This window comes from Oryx dammah, unplaced genomic scaffold, assembly GCF_014754425.2.
Source record: "Oryx dammah isolate SB20612 unplaced genomic scaffold, SCBI_Odam_1.1 HiC_scaffold_26, whole genome shotgun sequence".
In the NCBI taxonomy this organism is placed as follows: domain Eukaryota; kingdom Metazoa; phylum Chordata; class Mammalia; order Artiodactyla; family Bovidae; genus Oryx; species Oryx dammah.
Window position 1 is genome coordinate 49,908,650 of NW_024070210.1, and position 25,403 is coordinate 49,934,052.

The 25,403-nt window shown below is 47.7% G+C and overlaps 1 protein-coding gene across 3 annotated transcripts in view; it reads left to right on the top strand.

Annotated features, from left to right (window-relative positions):
- The window catches only part of CGNL1 (cingulin like 1), a 172,423-nt gene extending 147,792 nt beyond the window's left edge, over positions 1-24,631 (top strand). For 2 of the 3 annotated variants that reach the window (XM_040226611.1, XM_040226610.1), the window contains 7 exons: positions 3,776-3,937; positions 6,967-7,056; positions 17,871-17,954; positions 18,887-19,011; positions 19,931-20,039; positions 20,427-20,590; positions 21,655-24,378. In XM_040226611.1, the coding sequence (XP_040082545.1) occupies positions 3,776-3,937; positions 6,967-7,056; positions 17,871-17,954; positions 18,887-19,011; positions 19,931-20,039; positions 20,427-20,590; positions 21,655-21,790 (870 nt within the window). In that variant the 3' untranslated portion in view covers positions 21,791-24,378. Of the gene's footprint in view, positions 1-3,775; positions 3,938-6,966; positions 7,057-17,870; positions 17,955-18,886; positions 19,012-19,930; positions 20,040-20,426; positions 20,591-21,654 lie in introns of all 3 variants that reach the window. The other variant, XM_040226609.1, reaches the window with a different exon arrangement.
- The last annotated feature ends 772 nt before the right edge of the window (positions 24,632-25,403 follow it).

Consider the following 25,403-nt stretch of genomic DNA (forward strand, 5'->3'; position numbering starts at 1 on the left):
GAAAAAGCTTAGCGGCCGTTTATGGAGCACCACTGGTGTGCCTAGCTGTGTCTAAATGATTCATAGGTGGTAATGTTTTAATTCAATCCTAGAACAAAGATTAAAGTAATCAGGTTTTTTTTTTTTTTTCTTTTTTGCCATTGGCTTAAAATTACATGGACTTTCATTGCAGTAGAAGTGGTGGGTAAGAGTTTCTGAACAGCAATAATGGAAACAGAGAGAAATCTTCAGGAATTTATGAGTACTGAAAGTAGTAAAGTGTATTCTTGGTTTTATATTTAAGAATAATAGAGCAAAGTAACCCAAATGTTAGCTCCCTTGCGTCTTGACTTCTGAAGAACTGTGAATAATAAAGGGAATGTTTTTGATTAATTTAATGGAAAGCTGAAGGCTCTAAAATGCCAGTACCATATAAGCTGATTTCTACTCTGCCTCCTGCCAGCTAGATGACCTTGAGCAAGTTGCTCCAGTTTTCTGAGCATCTGTTTCTACATCTTTAAAAGTATACAAAATAATAATGATTCAATAATTAAATGAGGTAATGTGAGACTATATGGCAAAGGATATGTGTATCCTGAACACTAATACTAGTTTTTGTTATAATTCTAAAGCTTGCCTTTTCTTTTTTTTTCATAAGCAGTACCAAGGGCACTAAGATTCCATAGGAAAACAAATTTTTCTTTAAAAAACAAACTTTTATTATCTTTGATGATCAAAGAAAGGTCATTCATGAGTCAGTGCTAAAACTGTGTGAAAGAACAATGGATATTTATTGCAGGTTTCTAGACTACTTCTGAAAGGACCCTGACAACAGATCTCCTCTGGTCTAAGGTCTCAGGACAAAAGACTTCTAGTAAGAACTGAAATTAGCGTATTGATAGCACAGTTCTCTTTGGCATTGAAAAACAGTCATTTTCATAGCAACTGGGTGAGAGGATTCAGATATTTGCTAGAAGACCAACAAATATTTGTACGCTGCTTTGATTTCAGAAATTCAGTGTCACCGTGGCCCTTGTCCGGTGCTTCCTTTTGCTTTTTGTATAATGGTTATGCTGTTAAAATCTTCAGATTGGAAGGAACCTTAGGGACCCTTTAGTTAGATAAGGAAACTAAGATCCAGAGAGATTAGTTAGGGCCAGATGGAGACCAGTGTTGTTTGTAAAAGGGCAGCAATTCAAAAATGAGTTCCTTAAGATGAAAACAAAGACTGTACTTCCTTCATCTTCTCACTAGTCTAGCCTTGTGAGACAGTGTGTCCATCTGAATGGCAGAAACAGACACCTCCTCCTTCTAGAAGGAAACTACAGTCAGAAACCACCCTGAGGGTGCTGAAGTCATGGAGTTGTTTGAAACAAAAGTGAATTAATAAGCCAGGATCACACGAGATTCTTAAAAAACTCAACTCTGTTCACCACTCTCCGTCCCGTTTTGGTTGTACTTGGTTAAAGCTCTCAATAAACAGGAAAAACTGCCAGGGTCTTTGCACCTTGAGTGCTGTAGTACTGCCTTGTTCGCTTTGAGAGAAACAGGCCTTTTACCTTTTTCACCTTTGACACAGAGCTAGATAAGTTCTGATGAAGATCATCTTTAGAGAATTAAGACTGGAGTTCACTGTTGCATTTATTTTCTAAATCCCACTTCGCCAAGGGCAGTTTTTAATTACTTTTAAAGTTAGCACTGGTAGGTTCAGTAGTTATTTGTCTACTTCATGATTCCAGACACTGTACTGCTAATTGTCTTGTGCATGTTCCTCTCGGATACTCTCGGTTACGGTAGAGCTCTTGGTGGATGTTAGGGACCGAGGACATCAGAAGGCAGGAACAGGCTGGATGTTCGAAAGAATACCAAGAAGGAAATGTGAGCTGTACCTATCAGTCTGACTCTAAAACCCACATGCTTTGGGCAGGGTATGACATCATTTGAGTCTCAGGACAGCTTGTTAAGGTAGATTTATTGATATATTTATCACAATATTATAAATCAGGACACTGAAGCACAGAAGATTTTTTAAAGACTTTTTATTTGGAGAGTTTTTTTTTTCATGTCCTGGAGCATCTCTGTATCCAAAGAATGTCTCATCATCCTTTTTCCATGGAAGGATTTTCATTTTGTGCTTTCACTCAGTCACCACTGACACCAGCCTAGTCTTTATCAGGAGCTGTCTTCGTCAAGACTGTGCTGTTCTCGCAGAAATATCGGGTGTTCCTGTTAGCCTCCAGGAGGCAAACACAGTTCCTAGTCTTCCCTCTGGGCTTCCTAAACTAGCCTAACCTGTTGAGTCCCCAAAAAGATTGTCTTTGAGGCTTCCCCACGTTTCTGTGAAAACCACTCCCAAAGGCTGGTATTTCTTTTCCTTTTTAATATTTAATTACATACCAGCCTCTCAGCAAAGTGTGTTTTTAAAAATAATTTTATTTATGTGTTTTGTTATGTGTTTTATTTATGTGTTTATTTATGTATTCATGTGTTATGTGTCTTCATTGCTGCGCTTGGGCTTTAGCAGCTGCAATGTGAGGGCTTCAGGAATTGTGGCTTGCAGACTAGAGCGCAGGCTCAGTGGTTGTAGCTCATGGACTCAGTTGCTCCACGCCATGTGGAATACTCCCAGACCAGAGATCAAACCGGTGTCCTCTACATTGCAAGGTGGACTCTTAACCACTGGACCACCAGGGAAGCCCCAAAGCTGTTACTCGTTATTGGAGTTTGCCATTTGCTGTCATAAAGGAAATTAACCCATATAGTCTGTTCCTGAGACTGTGTTTTCCACCTGTTATCCTGAACCACCTCCAGGAGGGACTCTGAGAAATAAACAGACAGCCTTCACTGAATCAGTCCACAGAGATATTTAAGGAACACCTACTGTGTGCTGAGGTGCCTAGTCCCCTTGGGGAGATTTCAGAGGAGTGGAAAACACGGCAGCTCTTGGGAATCAAGCTCACTGATACACTTTCTTCAAAGCTGTTAGTTCAGTGCCACCTTGTGGAGGGACAAAACGCTAAATTATGACAACTGATAAGATACTCTTTTAGAAAGCAGTGTAGTAATAGATTTTGTGCCTGCAGGTTGCTTTGGAATCATGATTTTAGCTTTTATTTTCCCCTCACTTTAAACCTCTGTTGAGAGGAACCTGTTACAGGTGAGCAAGATTATGCTCTGGGAGGTGCTAACTTAGTTCAGGGGCTTTCAAGTATCTTTGACCAGGACCTGCCTTAAGAAAGATGTCTTGCCTTGTAACACAGTAATGCATGCATCCATACAAATGTATTAATATCTAGTAGAAATGTTTCAGAAAACAATGTTTTCTTGTACTACTCTGATTTTTTTTTCCATTTTTATATAATGCTGGCCAACATCTACTGAAATGAATGTATAACCCAATGGGGTTTTTCTCTGTAGCTGGAAAATGGCTTCCTTTTTAAACGATTTTTGTTGAGGAAGGATGTGGACCATTTTTAAAGTCTTTATACTAAATTTGTTACAGTATTGCTTCTGTTTTATGTTTTGTTTTTGTATTTTTTTGGCCCGGAGGCATGTGGGATCTTAGCTTCCTGACCAGGGATCAAACCCACAACCCCTGCAAACCAGGGAAGTCCTCAAGGCTTCTTTTTTACAAAAGAGGAAACTGAGGCCGAGAGGGAGGTGGTGCTTGCCCAGGGATTTCTGACCTCCGGCATAGCGGGAGCCGCTGTATCCTCTCCGGGGTCAGCCTGTGTACTCATGAGAGCTCTGTGGTCCTATGTGCCCAGATAAACACCCCCGTATCTCCTCATTCTAGATGCGTCTGATGGAGGAAGAGCTACGGGACTACCAGAGAGCTCAGGAAGAAGCTCTCACGAAAAGGCAGCTTCTAGAGCAGACACTCAAGGACCTGGAGTACGAGCTGGAGGCGAAGAGTCACCTCAAGGATGACCGAGGCCGACTAGTCAAGCAGATGGAGGTTTGTGGGCAGCCAGGGTCTGGGGAGGCGAGCGTGGGACAGAAGGCAAGCAGCAGCCTTTCTGTGCACACTTCAGCCTTTGGCAGGCCTTTGGTTTTTATTCTCTTGTGCAGTCAGATGTTTGTAAAGCCATTTCTTTTGCTGTGCTGGGTCTTCATTGTGGTGCAAGGGCTTTTTGGCAGCACATGGGCTTAGTTCTCCTGTGGCATGTGGTATTTTAGTTCCCTGACCAGGGATCAAGCCCAGGCAGATTCTTAACCACTGGACCACTAGGAAAGTCCCTGAAGTCACTTCTTGATTTGAAGAAGCAGGCGGGTAGTTCATAGATTCATAAGATGTCAGTGTTGGAAGGAATGATGGAAATCGTTTATTGTGGTATCATCATTGTCTTGAAAAGGAAGCAAAATCATTCAGAGGAGATTAGATGATTTTTCAGAAGCTCACATAGATAGGGCACAACAGATAGTTTGTTGCTTTGGGTAGTACTTCCAACTGCAAAGGAGACAAGACGGCTGTGAATACAGAGGGGCTCAGCCATGCCTTGGGTCCAAACCGCCCAACACCTAGGGACACCCACACGCTCCGCTTTTGTTCCCCAGATTCTGGCACGTTTTCTTACAGAGGGTCCAGCTTTGCCAAAACAAGCAGCAGACTGGCTCAGGTCTCCTTTGGATAACCACGTATACATAGTCCAGGACAGTCTATCAGAAAGTGCTCAGTGGGGTGATCTGTTTACAAGATGCAAACAACACACTAGAAAAAAGGGGGTAATAGAGTCCACATTTGAACATTCTACCAAGAAAGACAGGAATAAACTTAACATCAGTCCAGCTGAACTTACAAAATGAATTTATAAGAACAAAACCCAGCCCAAACCAGAAACCCTACCCCAAACCCAAACCAGAAACATCCACCCCCTACTCCCACACACAGCCCACATCCCAGTGGAATTTGGAGAGGAAAAGAAACACTTAAAAATCAGACCTATGGGAAAAGTTAACATTGTCAAGGTTTTGATAAAAGTCATACAGTGCTCAAGGCCAGGAAGAGATAGCTGGAATTTAAAAGCTATGGAATTCCTGATTCTACTTTGCAAATAAATAGAAATAACTTTTAAACCTCCAGGGGACTTAGTAGCGGTTTATATCTAGGAAGTGATGTTTCAACCATTAACAATTTTATTAGATCAGCCCTTTTGGAGGCTTAGAATTACTTGGTTATCTTTTTTGTTTTTTTTTTTTTTCAAGATTGCAATATATTTTCCCAATGTCCTGGTTCTATTCTCATTAGGGGAGGTCATTTTAGGCAAACTAAGGTCAACCCAGGTAACTAGGAAGTGATTATTCTGTGGCTCAAACAATCTGGTTAAAAACAAGCTAAAGCTTCGTCAAGCAGTGATGTGAAAACCTTTGGTGTAATGACCTGTGGCCTAATCCCCTGAAGTCTCCTGCTGGGTTCTATATAGTATGAATTGTAGGCAGGGAGAGAACCCTGTGAAGAGGTGCTTTTAGTCAACCATTGAGTCATCAGGTCGTCTCCTTCTAGAATATCCTGACTCTAAAAAACATATTCCGTTTACTAACTCAAGGTCTAGAAGCAGTGGCATAGCTAAGCTTCATTTGCCCCTGTGCAGTATTTTAGCTGTTTTTCCATTAAGCATGAATGAACAGCTCTCAAGACCCCACCAATGAGGCACACCAGAGGGTGCTTCCTCCCCTAAGAGGCCACTGGCAGGACTGTCTTGCTGTGACTAATATCTTGCTTATTCCTTCACCAGCACTTAATAGATTAATTCTTAGACTCAAGAGCTCTCTCATTAATGAGCTTGTAAACTCAGAAACTCAGGTGCCTGTTTTCTCCTGGGAGACAGGTCTTTGGGTTCTCTGTAGGTTTTGCTCACAACAGAGAAGGCATTCACAGACATTGAGTCATTCACGAGAGTTCAATGGTTTTATTTTTGGTGCACATGGAGGCTCGTCAGCTAAGTTTGACAATTGCAGAGACAATATTTACGTACAGATGCTGCAGGCTCCCATAAAAACTTAAAATGTTGATTGCTTTTAGTGTGCCTGCCTCATGGCTCTGACTTAATCTGGATGTATGACACATTGGTTGGTGACAGGAGAAATGCATGGACCAACCCCACAGCCTCCCCCATTCTAGGTGGGGTGGTTTGTGTTTGAAGCCTCTTTTTTTTTTTTTTCGGACACAAAGCTAATTTGAAGTGCTTTTGTCTTAACGTTCAGTGGTGTTTAAATTAGGAGCCTGCAAGGAAGACAGAAATAACTATTTCTTTGTATGATGGGTGGTTTAGCAAAATGGGCCAACACTGTCTTTATGTTACTCTGCTGGGGACTTGGGAGTACACCATCCTTTATGAGGTTCCTAGAAGGAAAAGGCAGATGCGAAAGCCTGCTTCAGACTCTATTCCTGTGAAGGTCTTAGAAAACCCTGAGCAGGAGAGAGGAAGAACGTTGTCCTGATACACTCAGGGTTTCTGGCATTTGTCTCAAAGGTGTCCCAGAGAAAGTTGTTGGGTATTTTGGTAATAAGCTAGCGAACTGGAAATTAGATTGGAAAGAAACTCACATACAATTGAGGGAAAAAAGAGAACATTGTCCTTAGTTTACAGTATTTAGAGAAGAGTGCCTTGGATGGTATCCTGGTTTCCACATTGTCTTTTAACAGGTAACATATGCCTGTTAGGCTTAGGTAGATCTTTGTAAAATTAATGATTCATAAAGAAAAAAAAAAGCCTTGAAGGAAATATAAAATATCCTCAGTGGGGCAGTTTTTTTTCTCCTTTTATGTTTTTTCTAGATGCACAATTACATTATAAAAGCAATAAAACAGGTTTTAAAAGATATACTTTGGACAGTATGAGAAAAAGACACATGCTTTTGCCAAACTCTAATTCATGGTGCTCAGCTCTGATGTCCCTGTGGTATTGTGCAAGGCAGAGCAGTCCTTGTTCCTAAAAACTTGGTCAGTGCAAGTTAAGTAGGCTGTGTTTGTAACTTCTTTCTCAGGACAAGGTGTCTCAACTGGAGATGGAGCTGGAAGAAGAAAGAAACAACTCGGATTTGCTGTCTGAGAGGATCACCCGGAGCAGGGAACAGGTACTGTTCTGTCGCTGAGTGATGTGTGGATCATCCTGCATGGAAAAGGAAATGTGAGAGGTTAACCCTGAGGATTTGGCTGGTGGAGGGGGAGAAAGTCCATGGCTTACGGAAATGATGGAAGATGGGGCGAGCCACTACAAGGGAGGTGAAATATATACTGTAAAGTGTGTAGAATGAAAGTTTCCAGAGTGGCTGTGGAAAACAGTCTCTTAGTCACAACAGGCAAAGTGCTTTTAGAGCCGAGGCTCGAAGAATCATGAGTTCAGCGAGCAATTGTATGAAATTTGGTGGCTACCACTGTATTAGTGCCATTGCTGTGCAAGTGAGTGATTTTTGCAGTTTTCAGTCGGCAGGAGTTGCATTAATACCTGATCCTTCCAGGAACACTGGGAGGCAGCCAGGGACAGTTTGCACTTTCCTCACACTGTAGATAATGGAACTGATTTTCCGGACTACACTTGGTGTGATCCCAAGGTTTTAGGGGTTTGTTTCTATTTTTTTAATTAAGGTTCAGAGTGCCTCAGTCGTATCGTGGGGATGGGGTGTCATGTCACTAGGGAGTGGTAGGTCTAGGAGTATGTCATCCATCATTATTTGCTGTAGGCGGTCAGCCTCTCAGTTGTGTCCAACTCTTTGCGACCCCCTGGACTGCAGCATGCCAGGCTCCTCTGTCCTCCACCGTCTTCTGAAGTTTGCTCAGATTCATGTCACCAGGCACTTAAAACAGCCTTGCAGCCCCCAAATATCAGACAAACTGAACCAGAGGTGGTTGCCTCCCTTGGCTCAGCTGGTGGCCCAACCCTAAGGAAGCTCCTCACTCAAATCTATTTATTTCAGCCTCTTCTCTTTCCTCCCAGTGTGGTTCATGGAGAATGGAACTGCCCTCTGTGATCTGGTCAAAGTTGAAAGGATTTTCCCTGAGCTGAGAACCTAAAGCAAGCCTGGGGAGGACATAGAGGGAACCTACTTGTTTTATGGAAAAGAATCCCTGTTCAGCCTCCTGCACTGACCTCATGTAGTTGTAAGGAAGCCCCAACCTCTCTGAGTGAAGCTTCTAAGATCCAGACAAATGAGACTGTTTGTCCAGGAGATTTCTGAAGTCTTTTCTGAATTCTGAAATGCTGTGAGAGGATTTTATAAAATTAAGTGCCTGAGTCACCCTTTAACTCTTTTCTTCTCTCCCCGGGTCTGTGTTTATGTCCTTGCAAAGATGGGTTTCACAGATGTCTCTAGTCTTTTTGCGATATTTGTTCTATTTTCCTCGTCATTTCTCTTTGTTCTCACTGCCCTCTCTGGGGTAGGGAGGGTAAAGCCCGGTGTCTGTTAAAGTGGAGAGACTGAGCGTTCTGTTCGAACTGATGTTGGAGTTACTGAAACAATAAAACAAACCCCTGAGACAAGTGAGGTCTCCTGATGGGAGTTCTCTCCCGGCCTATGTTGCCTTTGGATTTGTGAGGAAGGGTAAAGAATGGGTTAATCAAAGATACCTGCCTTACAGGAGACCATTTACTTCTCTCTCAAAGTCAAGGTGAGAATCTGAGGCTTGCTTCTTGCCTCTTAAAGGTCCAAGGACGGGCTCTGGGTGTAGATGAGGGGGCCTTGATTCTGAAACCATTTCAGTCCACGTAGGTGAAATTCTAGGGGTGTGCTGGTACCTTCCAGCACATGGGAGAGATGGGAAGGTTCTAACCCTGAGACTTCTCCTCCGCCCCCTCAAATGCAGCTCTGTGGCAGCTCCTTCACAGGAAGCGCCCCCTAAAGAACAGGAAAGGGCGCCTGTCTGTTATCTCCAGCCTGACTTGTAGCATTGGCTCTGGATGCTCCGCAACAGCCCTGAAACAGGAAGGTCTGGGGAACTTTGTTTTAGATCTTGGTCTCCTTAAAATTAAAAAGTCAAAGATTGAACTTCTTCCCTCTACTTAATCTCTGCCTGCTCACAAATGCCTCTTCTAAATCTTTGCTTCATCTGAACATCTCCCGTTATTTTTCCTCATCTTAGTTATAGGGCTTAAGTGGAAAAGCTAGAAAGAGATTTTCCCAGCAATTATAGTGAGTGACCTACCCCATTTATGTTGTGGCTGTCTGAGCGCAGGTTGGAAAAGAGTTTCCAGACACAGAGCATTTCAGAAGGGAATGAGTTTATTAAGAACAAAGAGCAGAGATAATAAGGGTGCTGCAAGCACAGTGGGCCAACTCCTAACAGGCCAGGGAGAGTTGACAGGATGCTGTTAGAGCAGTGTAGCCAGTGGATATAGCCTCAAGGCAAAGAATGCCTGCTGGGAGGGTGGTACTAGGTGTTGGTTAAGGTGCCATAGGGCGAGTACTAGGGTGAGCATTTTTGCCTAATTTAGGGTCAGGAAGCCTGCTGGTGATGATCTGGGAGCTTTTGGCAATGGTTACAGATGGGCGCAGTCAGGTTCAAAGGTGACCTTGGTTCTGGGCTTCGCTTCTGTGGCCTTGGGGCAGGACTCCAGAATTTGCAGAATCTTTGATCTGACAATGACCTCCCCGGTTCATTTCCCCAGACTTTCTGTCTAATAGACAGAGAGGCAAGGCCCAGAGTTCCTGTGATCTAGCTAGGGCACATGGCTGACTCCTAAGGCAGAGTTCTGTCGAGCAGTGTGGGCAGAATGGGATGGACGCCCACTGTGTGCATAGCCCTGAGGCCAGGCTTCAGGGTTGTTGAGAGTAGCCTCTCTCCTTGAGGTGCTGGGGTTTGAGGAGGAGAGGCATGCCTAAACAATGGGAAATCATCAAGAAAAAGCAGCAGGTAACTATATGCCAAGGGAAGGGGCCAGGCAGCGAAGGAGGAAAGACCATCATAGCACAGGTGACTGTGGGAGTTCTTAGAGGAAGGCTGCCCAAGACCTGGCTTTGAAGATAGGGTAGGTTTTGGACAAACTACCAAAGGAATGGGAAATGAATCCTAGATAGAATGGAGTGGATGAATAAAGATTCAGGAGGATCTGTTTTGAGGGGCACCAAATGGACTGCTGTGTTTGGTTAGGTTTCCAGTTTCCGTAAGGCAATAACAGGAGAGGCAGCTTGAAGGATTTGAAAGGACTGAATATCCTGAAGGCAAAGGGGAGCCTTGGAAGGCTGTTGAGCAGAACAGTGAAGCACACAGCGTGTGCTCCAAGCGGATGGGAGGATGGGCAGGGCAGGAGCCTCAACTGAATGCAGAAGCCTCAACTGGGCTGTTCCCAGGGACGGAGGACAGGAAAGGGGGCTGTGAGACCAAACATTCTGTCCTTCTCATCTTTTTGTTTCCAGTTTCTCATGCTTACATCTGATGCTCAGTAAATGCTGCCAACATTATTTGTAAGTTCCCAGGCCTTCCTTTTCAATATGTGCTCAGGATATTCTTAAAGTTGAAGGAAATTTGAATACAATAGTGGGTGCTTTACTGGTTTTTGGTTTGTTTAAATCCAGAAAAATCTCTTTTCTTCTCCTTCCTCCAAAACCTTGTTTCTGTTTATGACATTTTCCGTCCTTATTGAGGGTTCCTAGGGTGCTGGGCACTGAGCCTGGGACTTGCATGCTTTCTCTTGTTTTCAGGGCTTACAAGGTTAAGTGGCTGCATAGGGACTCGAGACCTTTAAAAAGGTGTGGAGCCACGACTTGATTTCAAAGCCCACTACCTCCCACCTGTTGCCATCATCCTGGCAGTGGCTGGGTGAGGGTAATATAGAAACACCCCAGATGTTTGGGTCTCTATTCCCAAGTGAAAAATAACGCCACGCTGTTTCTTAATATAAGTGAGGATTTATGTTCACCTGCTCCTCTCCTGACTCTCCTGTGTCCAGAAATGAGATGGCGCAGCTTGGTGTTTTAAAGGTGACCCAGAGGCTGATGGTGTTTTAAAGGTGACCCAGAGGCTGATGTTCTGGCCCCTCAGGCACTGCTGTGCGGTTACTGGTGGCTGAGGGCAACAGTCAACAGTAGAGCGGGGCCTAGATAGAAAGGTGTTCTCTAGGCCTTGGAGGCCAAGGTAACCCAGCCTAGTGGAAAGAGCATTTGTTCAACCCAGGTGGCCAGCAGTCCAGAGGGAGAGGACCAGCTCGAGGGCTGCCCTGTTGCCCTGGCAACTGCAGGATAAGTCCTGGTAGATAAAGGCGTGGGCTTCTGCAGTCATGTTTGGGAACTGCTCCTGAGCAGCCAGCTCACACCTGCTGCTCTATCTGCACCAGGCGAGTGCAGTCACTGGAATATGGGCCTGGGAAATACGGCTCCTTTGCAGTCAGCGAGTGAAAGAGCAGAATGGGATTTCTTTCTTTCTTTTTTCCTTTAATTAAAATGATCCTGGTCTCAGAACAGCCTCCTACTGTAGAGGCTGCTCAAAAGCCCACTGTGTACAGTTGCTTAATAATAATTTTCCTTTCTCGTGATTGAGTATCATTTTTAGTACTAGGTAAGAGTGTGTGTGCACCAAGCCCTTTACAGCCCAAAGGTAAACACAGGTGATGGGGTTAAATATTATTATTAGCCTTCATAAATGTCTCTGGCTTTTCATTAACCCAGAAGGCAGCTGCTTCTAATCCTAAGAGCTGGCTCAGGTCACGAGGGCCTCTGACACAAACCCATTAGAATCTGACACTGTTACTTCCGACCAGTGTGCTCAGGGTTTGGCTTTCTTCCAGTCCAGCTGTGATAAACTGTTGCCTTCAGCTCCTGTTCTGTTTTCGATTTCACTGGAAAGTTTTTGTTCAGTGTATTTAATATGATTGAAGGGTAGACAGCACATGAAGCGCTAAGCTTATATAGAGAATTGTTTTCCCAGCCTCTGATTCACTTCCCTGTTCCATAGGAGGAAGCAGGCTAAGCCAGAGGCCATTTTTCTCTCTCTTTCTTTCTCTTGTCTCTCTTTAATTATTGCCAGTGTGGGCTTGGGGCTTACCCAGTGACTTTGTAGTAAAGAATCTGCCTGCAATGCAGGAGGGGTGAGTTCGATCCCTGGATTGGGAAGATCCCCTGGAGAAGGGAATAGCAACCCACTCCAATATTGTTGCCTGAAAAATTCCATGGACAGAGGAGCCCGGTGGGCTACAGTCCATGGGGCTGCAAAGAGTTGGACATGACTGAGCAAAGAGCACAATGTGGGTTCAGGGTAGGAAGGATCTGATTTAGAATATTCAGGTCCTGTCCTGGTGATCACTGTAGTGAGGAGCACGTCCAAAACACTTGTGGTTTATGGTGAAACCTGTCCTTGGGAGTGTTGTCTGTAACATCACGAGGTGTTCCTTGTGTAAGGCTCCGCATGGTATGTTTATTTTAGAGTTTAGTGTCCGGTGCTTCTTTTTGAAGAACTGAAGGAAGCCTGTCATGTTTGCCAAAAGCCTTGATTTCCAAAAGATGGAAGGAAAATTGACTGTCTGGTGACATTAACTGTTTTGCAGCCTCAAATCTGGTCCTTCCTACTCTTCACTCTGATTTATTTTGCACTTCTATTTGAGTAGCCATCTTTGGAGGGGATGTCGTGGAGTCTGAATAATAGCTATTTTGCTTTTCCTTTGGAGAGTCACATTTGCCTGGGGCGCTCCAGGGAGGTCTTGACCTGTTGGGAACCTCCAGGATGCTGGTTCCTGAGTGCCTGTCTGTACCAGGAGGCCTTGTTTCCTGTAGAATCCAGAATTCCCGGGCATGGAGGGAGCAAGACTTTGGCCAGTGGCTGCTGCTTGAAGTTGTGGCGTTTGTCCTGAAGCCCAGCCTGGGCCCGTGCTGTGGACCCCTCGGCAATCTTTCAATTGATCCTCAGCGCTTCCCTACCTCACACCGCACGAGGTGCTTCTTCCTTTTAGGCTCTGAAGGACCCCACCCCACCCCCCGAACTCTTCCTCCTCCTAGATTTTGTCCTTCACTGAGGGACCTGGTCCTACAGGCTTTTAACCCAAAACTGCTCCCACCAGTCCTGAACTTCCCACCTGGGAAACCAGGATTGTAACGTCTGCCTGTGAGGTAAGGGACTGTCTTTTTGTCATGATGTCCAGCCTGAATGAGCAGATGGACCCACCCCTTCATTCCAAGACCACCCTTCCACCAGCTCACAACTGTGTGTGTTCACAGACACACCTTCCCTCTCACCTTGATAGAGTGAGTCTTTTCTGGGGACATTCCCACAGGTCTGGAGAGATGGGCTGGCTTCTGGAGCCGGAAGATGGAGGTGGGGCCTGAGCCACCCAGCGCCCCACAGTGGGGTGGGGGCCCCAAACATGCTTTCAGGATAGCAGAGGCCAGCTCCAAGGGCCTTATAGGCCGTCTTGTTCAGCTTCTGTGATTAGAAATGTGGAGTCCACATCCCAGAGGTGAGACGACCAAGGTCACATGTAGGTGGATGCAGAGCCAGGAGAGAAGCTGGGCCACTGCAGCCTGTCTGTGTAATCACTTCCCATTGCAGTGAAAGTTTAACTGTGTCCTCACTGAGGTCCTGGCCTCTGCCCAGTGGGCGTGAACAGAACAGGTTCCCCTCGGAGGCACGTTGCGGTCCCGTGGCCCAGCCGTGCTGACGACCTCCACGGCGGTGTTGGCTGGTTCACAGCCTTGCTGGGGGGCAAGGGTGCTGTGAGGCTGCATCCATTACCTGCGGACGTGGTGCTCAGAGAGCAATGACAGGGGTCTCCAGGTGTTCTCCACAGCATGTGCTTCTGGAGTGCCCTCGGGCCAGGCAGGGGTCGTGGGTCCGAGGGAGGCGTCTACGCACACTGACTGCTGACCTGTGCATGGCTGGCATTTTTTTCCCCCACTGCATTTGAGGATGCTCTAAGGAGACCAGGTGCCTCCGGGGCCTTGGTTTTATATGAGAGCAGTATCTAAACCCTAAGTCCGCTTGAAGCCTTTTCACTGCATTAGTCCGGAGAGCCTGAGCAGGTGGGGTAGTAGGCTGTGACTAGGCACTGCCTGGGTTCTTGCCCTGCTCCTTCTGTTACACGGATGATGGCAGTGGACCTCCGTGTTCTCTGCTGTAAAGTTCTGAATCCCTGTGACTTAGAAGCCTGCCAGTCAAAAAATGCAAAAAATGTGAACTTTTGGACCCTGTGGGCAGGGTCCCAGTTTCCTGCAGTGGTGCGAGCTCTCCAGTCCCCAGTCCTGCCCGTCAGCAGCCTCCTCCTCTCTTATCGCTCCGCCACCCACTCTGGGCCAGCTGTACCACTCTGCTTGTCGTTTCCTGCGTGCTCCGTGGTCGGGACAGAGGGAACTACAAGCCCAGCCTGTCGTGGTGGCACCTCCCCTCATTATTCCTGGGACCCCCTGGTCTTGCCCTCCTGGTGGATGGCAGGGAAGAGGTGTGCTTATCACTAGGGTGTTTGTACAGGAGGTGAAAATCCAAGTCAAAGCCAGGCAGAGTGGGGCTGTTACAGGTGCTCCCCAGCCCTCTGGAGACTCCTGTGTACACACCTCTTACCTGGGCCAACCTTAAGATGGAAAGTATGAAAGTGTCAGTTGCTCATTCGTGGTCAATTCCTTGTGACCCCATCCCACCAGGCTCCTCTGTCCATGAATTTTCCAGGCAAGAATACTGGAGTGGATTGCATTTCTTTCTCCAGGGGATCTTCCCAACCCAGGGATCAAACCTGTGTCTCCTGCATTGGCAGGTAAATTCTTTACTGCTGAGCCACCGGAGAAGCCCTAAGCAGGAATAGCTCAGTTCAGTTGCTCAAGTCGTGTCCGACTCTTTGTGACCCCACGGACTGCAGCACGTCAGGCTTCACTGTCCATCACCAACTCTTGGAGCTTGCTTAAATTCATGTCCATCGAGTTGGTGATGCCATCCAACCATCTCATCCTCTGTCATCCCCTTCTCCTGCCCTCAATCTTTCCCAGCATTAGGGTCTTTTCCAGTGTCAGTTCTTCACATCAGGTGGCCAAAGTATTGGAGTTTCAACTTCAGCATTAGTCCTTCCAATGAATATTCAGGACTGATTTCCTTTAGGATGGACTGGTTGGATCTCCTTGCAGTCCAAGGGACTCTCAAGAGTCTTCTCCAGCACCATAGTTCAAAAGCATCAGTTCTTCCATGCTCAGCTTTTTTATAGTCCAACTCTCACATACATACATGACTACTGGAAAAACCATAGCTTTGACTAGACAGACATTTGCTGACAAAGTAATGTCTCTACTTTTTAATATGCTGTCTAGGTTGGTCATAGCTTTTCTTGCAAGGAGCAAGTGTCTTTTAATTTCACGGCTGCAATCACCATCTGCATTGATTTTGGAGCCTGAAAAAATAAAGTCTGTCACTGTTTCCATTGTTTCCCCATCTATTTGCCATGAGATGATGGGACCAGATGTCATGAACTTAGTTTTCTGAATGTTGAGTTTTAAGCCATCTTTTTCACTCTTCTCTTTCACATTCATCAAGAGGCTCTTTAGTTCTTCACTTTATGCCATAAGAGTGGTGTCATCTGCATATCTTATATTTCTCCTGGCAATCTTGATTCCAGCTTGTGCTTCATCCAGCCCGGCATTTTGCATGATGTACTCTGAATATAAGTTAAATAAGCAGAGTGATAGTACAGCCTTGATGTACTCCTTTCCTGATTTGGAACCAGTCTGTTGTTTCATGTCCATTTTAAACTGTTGCTTCTTGCCCTGCATGCATACAGATTTCTCAGGAGGCAGGTCAGGTGGTCTGATACTCCCATCTTTTGAAGAATTTTCCACAGTTTGATGTGATCCACATAGTCAAAGGCTTTGGTGTAGTGAATAAAGCAGAAGTAAATGTTTTTCTGGAACCCTCTTGCTTTTCTGATGATCCAGCGGAAGTTACCAATTTGATCTTTGGTTCCTCTGCCTTTTCTAAATCCAGCTTGAACATCTGGAAGTTCACGGTTCTTGTATTCATGTACTGTTGAAGCCTGACTTGGAGGATTTTGAGCATTACTTTGCTAGCATGTGAGATGAGTGCAATTGTGCGGTAGTTTGAACATTCTTTGGCATTGCCCTTCTTTGAGATTGGAATGAAAACTGACCTTTTCCAGTCCTGTGACCACTGCTGAGTTTTCCCAATTTGCTGGCATATTGAGTGCATCACTTTCACAGCATCATCTTTCAGGATTTGAAATAGCTCCACTGGAATTCCATCACCTCCACTGGCTTTGTTCTTAGTGATGCTTCCTAAGGCTCACTTGACTTTGCATTCCAGGATGTCTGGCTTTAGGTGAGTGATCACACCATCGTGATTATCCTGGTCGTGAGGACCTTTTTGTACAGTTCTTCTGTGTATTCTTGCCGCCTCTTCTTAATGTCTTCTGCTTCTGTTAGGTCCAGACCGTTTTTTTCCTTTGTTGTGCCCATCTTTGCATGAAGTGTTGCTTTTGTATTTCTGATTTTCTTGAAGAGATCTCTAGTCTTTCCCATTCTGTTGTTTTCCTTTATTTCTTTGCATTGATCACTGAGGAAGGCTTTCTTATCTCTCCTTGCTGTTCTTTGGAACTCTGCATTCAAATGGGTATATCTTTCCTTTTCTCCTTTGCCTTGAACCTAAAGGCAAAGAAGGAACAGACAGTTTTATTTTCCTGGCTCACTTTCTTAGTTCTCTGGGCTTTTCCATTCCGCCCTCTGCTGGATAGTCCTGGGAAAAGAATATGGGGCGTCTGTTTCTGAAGAGCATTTTTCACTGTTGCTGAAGGCATTCTGGGGGTGGGGCATGGAGATACCCACAGGCAGCAATGGGATTTCTTTCCAGATACTGCTCCGCGAGGTTCATTTCCTATTAATATAGGAGAAATCCTCGGGAAGGCCTAGCCTTTGCCAGGGCACCTGAAGTGTTCTTGCTGACCTCTGATCCTGGCTTAAAAAGGGAGGAATCTTGCAGTGTCTGAGACATGCTGGCTATGGAAGCCTCCGCCGAAGCTTGAACTTGTAATGCAGCAGTCAGGAGCTCCAGGCAGTCCTGGCTCCCCGTTTCTGGTTGTGTTGATCCCTGGCAAGCTGGGTGACTGACTTGCCCCAGTTTGCCCAGAACTCCCCCAGTTTTAGCATTCAAAGTCACATGTCCTGAGCATATCCTCAGTCCTGGGCAAGCTGGGGCGATTGGTCACCATCCAAGTTGGTTAGCTTCTCCAAGCCCTGATGTCCTGAGCAGAGATGCTACTATGTAAGTCGTAGGGTTGTGCGTACAACCTAGGAATATCATAGGATGAGTGCCCTTGGAGTCCTGAGCAGGGGTAGCAGCTCTCAAGGGCTGCTGTAACCAAGTACCGTAAAGTAGGTGGCCTGGAGCAACAAAAATGTGTTTTCTTAAGTTCTGGAGGCCAGAAGTCTGAGGCCACATTCCCTCCAGACCTGTAGGAGACACTTCCTTTCTTCTGGTACTTTACTGATGATCTTTGGTGCTCCTTGACTTGTAGACGCCTCACTCCACCCTGTGTCTCTGTCTTACCTCTGTGCAAGTCTGTCTCTGCATTCAAATTTCCCCTTTTAACAAGGACCTGGGTTATACTTGATTAGAGGTCACCCTAATGACCTCAGTTTTTAACTTGATTACTTCTGTGAAGATCATACTTCTAACTAAGGTCGCATCTGAGGTTCTTGGGGTTAGGACTTATAATATATCTTTTTTGGAGGGGACACAATTCAACCCATAATGGCAGGGTTAACTGTAACTATTATTGTTATTTGTATCATTATCATTGCAATCATTGAGAACTCAAGAATATCTAAGAAACAGCTCCAGTATTTAAGAGAAGACAGGGGACCCCTGTCACGAAAAAGAGCTGACCTGGTTGTTGGAATTTGTACCTGGGAACCATTTCAGCACAAAGGCTACAGGAACCACCTTTCTGACCTCTGGGCTTTTGCTCTCTGTGGTGCAGATGGAGCAGATGCGGAATGAGCTGCTTCAGGAGCGAGCCATGAAGCAAGACTTGGAGTGTGACAAGATTTCTCTGGAGAGACAGGTGAGGGCAGCTGGCCCCATGAGCCCCCGACCCTCCTCATGGCTTTGGACTAGAGCCCCGTGGTTGAGCCTTCTTTGCACAGCACGCCCAAGAACTCTGGAGCATAACTCATTTGAGAGGTAGAGGTTTTTCTAAGGCCTTTTCCAGAAAGATTATTCCCAGTAATTTTAAATGTGCTTGTAAGTTTAGCAGCTGCGGAGAAGTAGAATTGCAAGTGTTGTTTTCTAGATCCTAAAGAAGACTAAATCAAATGAAAAGAGAAAAATAAAGTGTTGAGACTTCCCTGGCAGTCCAGTGGCTAAGATGCCTCACTCCCAGTGCAAGGGCCCCGGGTTCGATGCCTGGTTAGGGAATTAGATCCTGTATGCTGGAACTAAGAGTTTGCATGCCACAGCTAAAGATCAAAGATCCTGCGTACTGCAACTAAACTAAGACCTGTCGCAGCCAAATAAATTTTAAAAGCCAAAAACAAAAACCAGTGTCCTTTTGTTTTTTGTCCAAAAAACAAAAACCACATCCAATGCACATGTTGGTAACACATCTTACATGAATCATTGTATCTTTAACATGCCATTCATGTAAGTTCTTCACTGAATATGACATATGATATTTCTGAAGGAGCCTATTTCTCTTGTTCCGTACCAATAGGTTTATAAAAGGCCAAGGTCAGGATTGTTTGTCTGTTATCCAGGAGTCTTAGGACATGCCAGAGATTTCACTCAGGCTTATAAGGAATGTGATAGAACCTCTTCTTTCGGCTTGTCAGGACACGAGTGCAAATCTTTTTCCTGGAAACATCCCCAGGTCTCCCAGCACCACTCATGTGAAGATGGAAAGCAGGCTTACCCCAGGCACTGACCACACACTTGCCCGCCCTCTGCTCCATACAGAGGGTAGACACAGCCCCTCATGGTCTCCCTGTCTGATTCCAGAACAAGGACTTAAAGAGCCGGATTATCCACCTGGAAGGTTCCTACAGGTCCAGCAAAGAGGGCCTGGTGGTGCAGATGGAGGCCAGGATCGCAGAGCTGGAGGACCGTCTGGAGAGCGAGGAGAGGTGAGCCGGCTCCAGCCCTGGTGCACAGGCCCTGCTGGGCACTGGGCATCACGTTACAGAGTGCTTTTACCCCTGTATCTCTGCCCATCCTCCTAAGCCTGTGAGGAAAGCAGGGCAAATACAGCCTTGCTAGAAAATAGTTTCCATTTTGTAGATGAGAAAATTGAGGCCCACCAAGTAAGTAACTTGAGGAAGGTAGCCTGGAAGGATATTGTTCCAGCAGGACTAAGACTTGGGACCCCCCACTGCTCACCTCTTAGTTGTTCCTTTCTCCATGCCTTAAATAAGGCAGGCTGCCTCATAAGTTAATGAGTTAGAGCTGAATTAGATGAAAGGGGGCTGACTATGCTCAAGGGGCTGGGTGTATTCGAACAGAGGCCAAGTGGCCATCTGTCAGAGTTGGACACGTGGGTGGGAGGGCCACAGGAATGACCATACCCTCTCCTGCACCATGATTGTCTGCAGCTTGTCCTTGGACCGTGGCCCAAGGGCCAGCTCCTCAATTCTTACTAATGGCCCCTCACCTTTCTAGAAGTTGTATGTGTCTCTGTATGTCTGTGTGTGTAGAGCACTTTACATTATCCATTTTCAGTAAGACTTTAGGGACTGGGTCAGGGCAGTAAACCCCAAACATCGACAGCCTGGCAGTCTGTGACTCTCTGCCTTACCAAGTGAAGCTTGGTACTGGGAGAACTCAGGGCAGGTCTGACCCCAGCTCAGCCTCGCTCGGGCTCTGCAGCCTCAGGCAAAGTCACTCTCCTTCTCAGAGCCCCTGTTTCCTCATCTGTCCATTGAGCAGCGCTTTCCTCCTGTACGTTGGGAGTCTCCCTGACCCTAACTAAGCCCACGTCTACCAGGCAGCCCGGGGCTGGCTGCCTGTGGGACTGGGACGAGACTGTCTTCTGTTCTGCCCTTCCAGGGACCGGGCCAGCCTCCAACTGAGCAACCGCCGGCTGGAGCGGAAGGTGAAGGAGCTGGTGATGCAGGTGGACGATGAGCATCTGTCACTGACTGATCAGAAGGACCAGGTGGGGGACCCTCTGCGCGTTCTTTTGAGATTTAGTGTGGGCTGGGGAAGCCAGACCGAGGGCAGGGCTCGGAGGATGGACAAGCGGTGAAGTTGAGTGGACCGAGTCTTCTCTTTCCACTCCACCCCTTACGGCAGGGAATGGGGCCTTTAAAGCCCACTTCAGCAAACTTCAGACCCTGAACTTGGCTTTGAAAAAGTGGGATTTTTCTGTCTTAGAGTCTTGCCTCCACTTTCGCATGAGGCCTGTTTCCCACTTTGCCGTATCTTGTCGCTTGAAGAGAAGGGGTCTGGACCACTGGCCTTTTCTTGCTGCGCTGGGCGACCGGCTAGCTCACAGCCTGCCCTTCCCCCGACTCTGCCCCCCCCACCCCCCCAACCCCTGCAGTTGAGCTTGCGCTTGAAGGCAATGAAGCGACAGGTGGAGGAGGCCGAGGAGGAAATCGACAGGCTGGAAAGTTCTAAGAAGAAGCTACAGAGGGAGCTGGAGGAGCAGATGGACGTGAACGAGCAGCTCCAGGGCCAGCTCAACTCCATGAAGAAGGACTTAAGGTGGGCAAGTGTGTCGGCGCCCCCAGGGGCTGCGACAGCCCTGATGTTTGAGGGGAGCACGAGGCTTTCGGAGGCTCTCCTGTCGTCTTCGGCCACCGCAGCCACTTTGGGGTCATCCCGTCCTAGAGCTGCCAGTGGCTGCATCCACTCCCTTCACCCCATGCCCTCAGCAGGCATCACACGTGTCATCCTCATACCATTGCCCGGTGTCAGCAGGCAGGTATTATCCTTGCCGTCCGAAAAGGGAAATGGAGGCTCAGAGCAGGTCAGACCGGCTCACACCACCTCCTAGAGAGGAGTTTCTGGGCCAGCCCTTAGGTTGCTTGGGTTAGGGAGAAAGGAGACGAAGCTGTGGGTTCCTGTTCTCAGGAGGACTAGGATATCCCAAGCCTGGTTTCTGGAAAGAGCTGCTGTCTTAAGCTCCCTGGGCACAGCAGAAGGATAGGGGATTAATGGGGGGGTGGGGGAACATTGCTTTCCTTGCCTCAGGGTCACAGCTTAGGGCATTGGAGTGAGGGGTGAGTTTATGTTCATCCTTGTTCATAAAGCTGAGCTTTTCCTGGAGGCTGATGGTGACCGGAGGCTTCCTGCCAGCTGCACAGGCACTTCTGTCATAAATGCACAAAAGAGCCTGTTGAGAATCCTGTAAACACGGCATGTCTATCAAGAATCCAGCCCCAGGTTGGCATTAAGAGGCAATATATAAGGGGGCACCAAAAATCTTAATCAAAATGCAGTATTAAAAAAATTAGTGCAAACCACCCATGGTACACAGGATGATAAAATTTAACATTAAGATGGGATTTACAGTTGGACCCTGCCAAGCCACGTGGGAGCTTGAGGCAGGAGGGAAAATCAGGACTACTGACCTTGACCCAGCCCTGCCCAGCTGTCCGTCAGCAACAGCCTCCCATGCCACCAGGTGGGCAGTTTGCTCCCTGTTGCTGTACATGCTCATGTGCCACCCACTGGGGTGGAGAGACAGGCACCTTGAACCCTTCACCTCTAGATCTGAAGTGAGCCTCAGTCCAGGGCCAGGAAACATGCCTCCTGTTGTTTTACAGACTTAAGAAGCTGCCAAGCAAAGTGCTGGATGATGTGGACGACGACGACGACCTCAGCACGGATGGGGGGAGCCTCTATGAGGCGCCACTGAGCTACACCTTCCCCAAGGACAGCACCGTCGTCAGCCAGATCTGAGCCCACTTCCAGGGGCTGCAGTGGGAGGCGTGAGAGGGAGCGCCATCGCCTCCTCTTTGCAGACCAGGCATCTCCTCTTGACATCACGTCCTCCTGGGATCTCTGTGGTAGCACAGCTCTGGTGGCTTGGGCAGCAGCTCTTGCAGGATATGCGTTGCGATGCCCGTGGCCACTTGGCAGGACGGAGCCCCACTCTGCACAGCTGTCTGCCGCGCCATCTGCATTGCTGCTCCTCCCCGACGTCCCCCTGTCAAGAGACGGGGTCCAAAGGCTGGTTCCTATTCAGTAGCCCTGGTGTGGGGGAGGGGATGATGTGTAGGCTGTACATATTTAAATCAGACCTTCTCCTAGACTGCTGCTGTTCCATTTTGGAATGTTGCAGAGGCTTCATGGGGTGGCTTGTTTGTAAAGTTCACATGTGTCTATTGAGTATTAATTTTAAAAACACAAAGTGACTAGATTTTTAAATATTATGGAGCCAGAGGCAAGAAGGAGAAGGTAGAATAAAGACCACTCTGGACCTCAGAGTTGGAAAAAGGAATTGTTGAGGGGATGAGGGACAGTTAATCCTGAGAAAAGAAGTTCAGGTGGTCTTGGTGAAGAACTCCCAGAAGGAAGGAGGGGAGGGTAAGTCTGAGGTTACTTGTATCTGTGGTCCTTGGTTGCTTATTTTATCTAGAATTTTGTTATGATTTCTGAACCGCACTGAGTTGATTCCGGTCACTAATTGCAATTTCTTTTGCGCAGGTAGAGTGGGGAGACTTGTATGTAAGGTTTTTCCACAAATGATGTGGTTTCTGGAGGCTGAGCCTTCCTCTCATTTCTTATTGGTTCCTTCCTTCCCCTTCCCAGAGAAGGGCTGCAGTCTATACTCTTGAGGCCCCTGGACCAGTTGTGGGTGGGTGGGCACTAGGCGTGTTTGGGAAGCAGGTTCACGGACTTAGACTTGAGGAAGAGGCAGGTGATGTGCAGACAGGAGACGGGGAAGGAGGAGAGGAGGGGAGGCGAGCAGGGGTGTGGGGGTGTAGGTAGGAAGGAGGAGGAGAAGTTCGTGAAAGCTGGGGGATGTGCAGAGAAGAGGCGGGTTGAGCAGGATCCCAGGGTTATGTCAGGAGAGGGAGAGAAGCAGCAGAAGTGAGAGAAGTGTCTGTACAAACTGGGAGAATCCTTCCCACTTCTGGGACGAGGGATGGGGCCAGCCGAAGCAGGGCTGACTGGGACTGGGCGAGGTCTGGGTGAGGCCAGGCCCCTGGGATGGAATTTGAGGAAGGCTTTGGGAGTCTGCAGGGTATCCGGCACTTCCTCCTGGGCTTCCTGTGGCGGTCCCCAGGCACACCCAGCGGCCAGGTCCAATCACAGCTGGTCAGGCCCTTGGCCAGGGAGGGTACCCTACAAGTTGTATGCGTGTGAGTGTTCGGCTGCCTCACGGTGTCTCGACGCATCCTGGAACGTGAGAAGCGTGTGGCCCCGGCACGCCCTGACAGGTGCCATGGGGGGAAGGAGGGAGCAAGGGGCTCTCAGTGCCCTGCCTACCCCAGGTCACAGAGCCCAGGCATCAGGATTCAGAGTGGTCACCCCCACGCATGGGTAGGTGTCATCACCCCCTGTGGGTGAGGCCCCCGGAGCAGAAGCGCGAAGCCTTCCTCTACCTCTGCCTCTTGCCTCTGCTTACTTCTTTGGAGTATGGAGACATACCTCCCTTTAACCATCCATTCATTTAGCAGATACTTACTGGACATCCATGAGACCCCAGCCTCCAGCACTGGGAACACAGCAGGGAATACAGGGGCTCACAGTCCCTGCCTTCCTGGGGCGCTGTCAGTGGGGAGGGCGACAGACAGCAGCCACGCTAGTGAACACAGCAGAGCCTCTCCGGACGCACCCCAGGCGCCCTCCGTCCTCTGGGGCCGCAGCAAGCCTGCGGCTGGGGGACTGGCTCGCTGGAACCCGGAGCAGTCCACGACTCTCCCACGTCGTGAGCTCCCCGCTGCTTCCACCGCTGTTAGGTGTTTGCCAAGAAGCCTGCCCAGCAGCGTTCCCACTCCTCATTCCTGCAGATTGGAGGTGGAAAAGGTCGGGGCCCAAGAACCTTGGGAGCGCGTCAGCTTGTGTCTTGGTTTGTGAGGAAGTTACTGCCTCTCATTCTGGCCAGTTCCTTCCGGTAGCCACGAGGCAGTCTGCAAGAAGCACACTGTCTGTGAAAAGAGAACAGAGTTCACCATTCGGAAGTCCTGCATCTTTACCCTAGAGGTGAGACATTAGCCATGTCGACCAGCTCGCCCTTCTGCACTGTGACGGCTGTCAGGGAGCCGGATGCATGCAGGATGCTGAGCTGGAAGGAGCACCAGCCTCGGAGCTGAGACAGATGTCTTCAAGTCCCGGCTCATCTTAGCCCAGTGACCTTGATGGGATGACCTCGAGAGACGTGTGTTCAGAGCAACAAACTGTGCAGGATGAATTGAGGACCAGGGCTCAAGGTCCTTGCCAACTCTGACATGCTATCGTTCTTTGATTTTATGTACACATATATGTTTTTTTCTGTTTGTTAAGAACTAACTCAAGAATATTTCCTTTAGCTAGTTTAAAAAAAATATTTAATAAACAAGTTTGTGGCCAAATGTGCTGAGGAGACAATCATCGTATAGCTTTATAATTTTCTTCCTGCTTCTGAGTGTCATCCGACGATGCCGATAGGCTTATTGGGTTGGGTTTCTGCTTGCGGGTCTGGTTTGATTGCCTTGGTTTGTCACACAGAGGAAATTATCTTGGCAGCTGCCTCCTGTAAGTGAACTCCTGGAGAAGGCGAGTTTGCCTTTCAATAAACGATATCTCCCAACAGGAGTCTTGACTCTCCCGTTATTTTGACTCGTTTTCTCCAGATCTTGGCTCCCTATCTGCCAAGAACAGCCCAGCTGAATGGCTGGAAAGTGCTCAAGGTAGAGGAACTTGGGGCATTCCAGGCCGGGAGTTGGGTGGGAGGGGGGGACGGGGGAACCCAGAGGATTAAATGTACCCGGATTGTTGTGATGGTCTGAAAAATCCAGATGGCCCATTTCCAGAAAATGGCAAAAGGGGAAGTGTGTTGATAACTGAAGATGAACAGGGACCCGCTGTTTATTCCTCATTCCTGAACTGCGGTGGGTTCTCCTGCAGTCACTTTGTGTGCATCATCTCATTTGATCTACAGCAGGCTAACAGCCCTTTTATATGAAACAAGTCCCCTCTGCGTGAAAGGGACCTACCCTTGATCTACAGCAGGCTAACAGCCCGTTTATATGAAACAAGTCACTTCTGCGTGGAAGGGACCTACACTGCGCTCCTCTGCTCTCAGAGCTGTGCTCTGCCCTGTCCTCTGGAGGCTGAGCCCTGCAGGCCAGGGCACTGCCCCCCGAGGGTCAGCTGGGGGAAGCAAGTGAAGGTCAGTGTTGCTGTGCTTGTCACTCCCTCCTCCGTGCAGCGTCTCTGGCTGTGGTGCCTGTCGGGTGGCTATACCTCCTCCAGTTCCCAAAGTGATCAGGGCTGCCCAATGCTGTCCCTCTGGGCCCTTCAGCAGGCCTGGCAGGTTCTCCTGGCACTGCTTCCCCCGGGGGAGTTTCTTCAATAAACCCTTTGT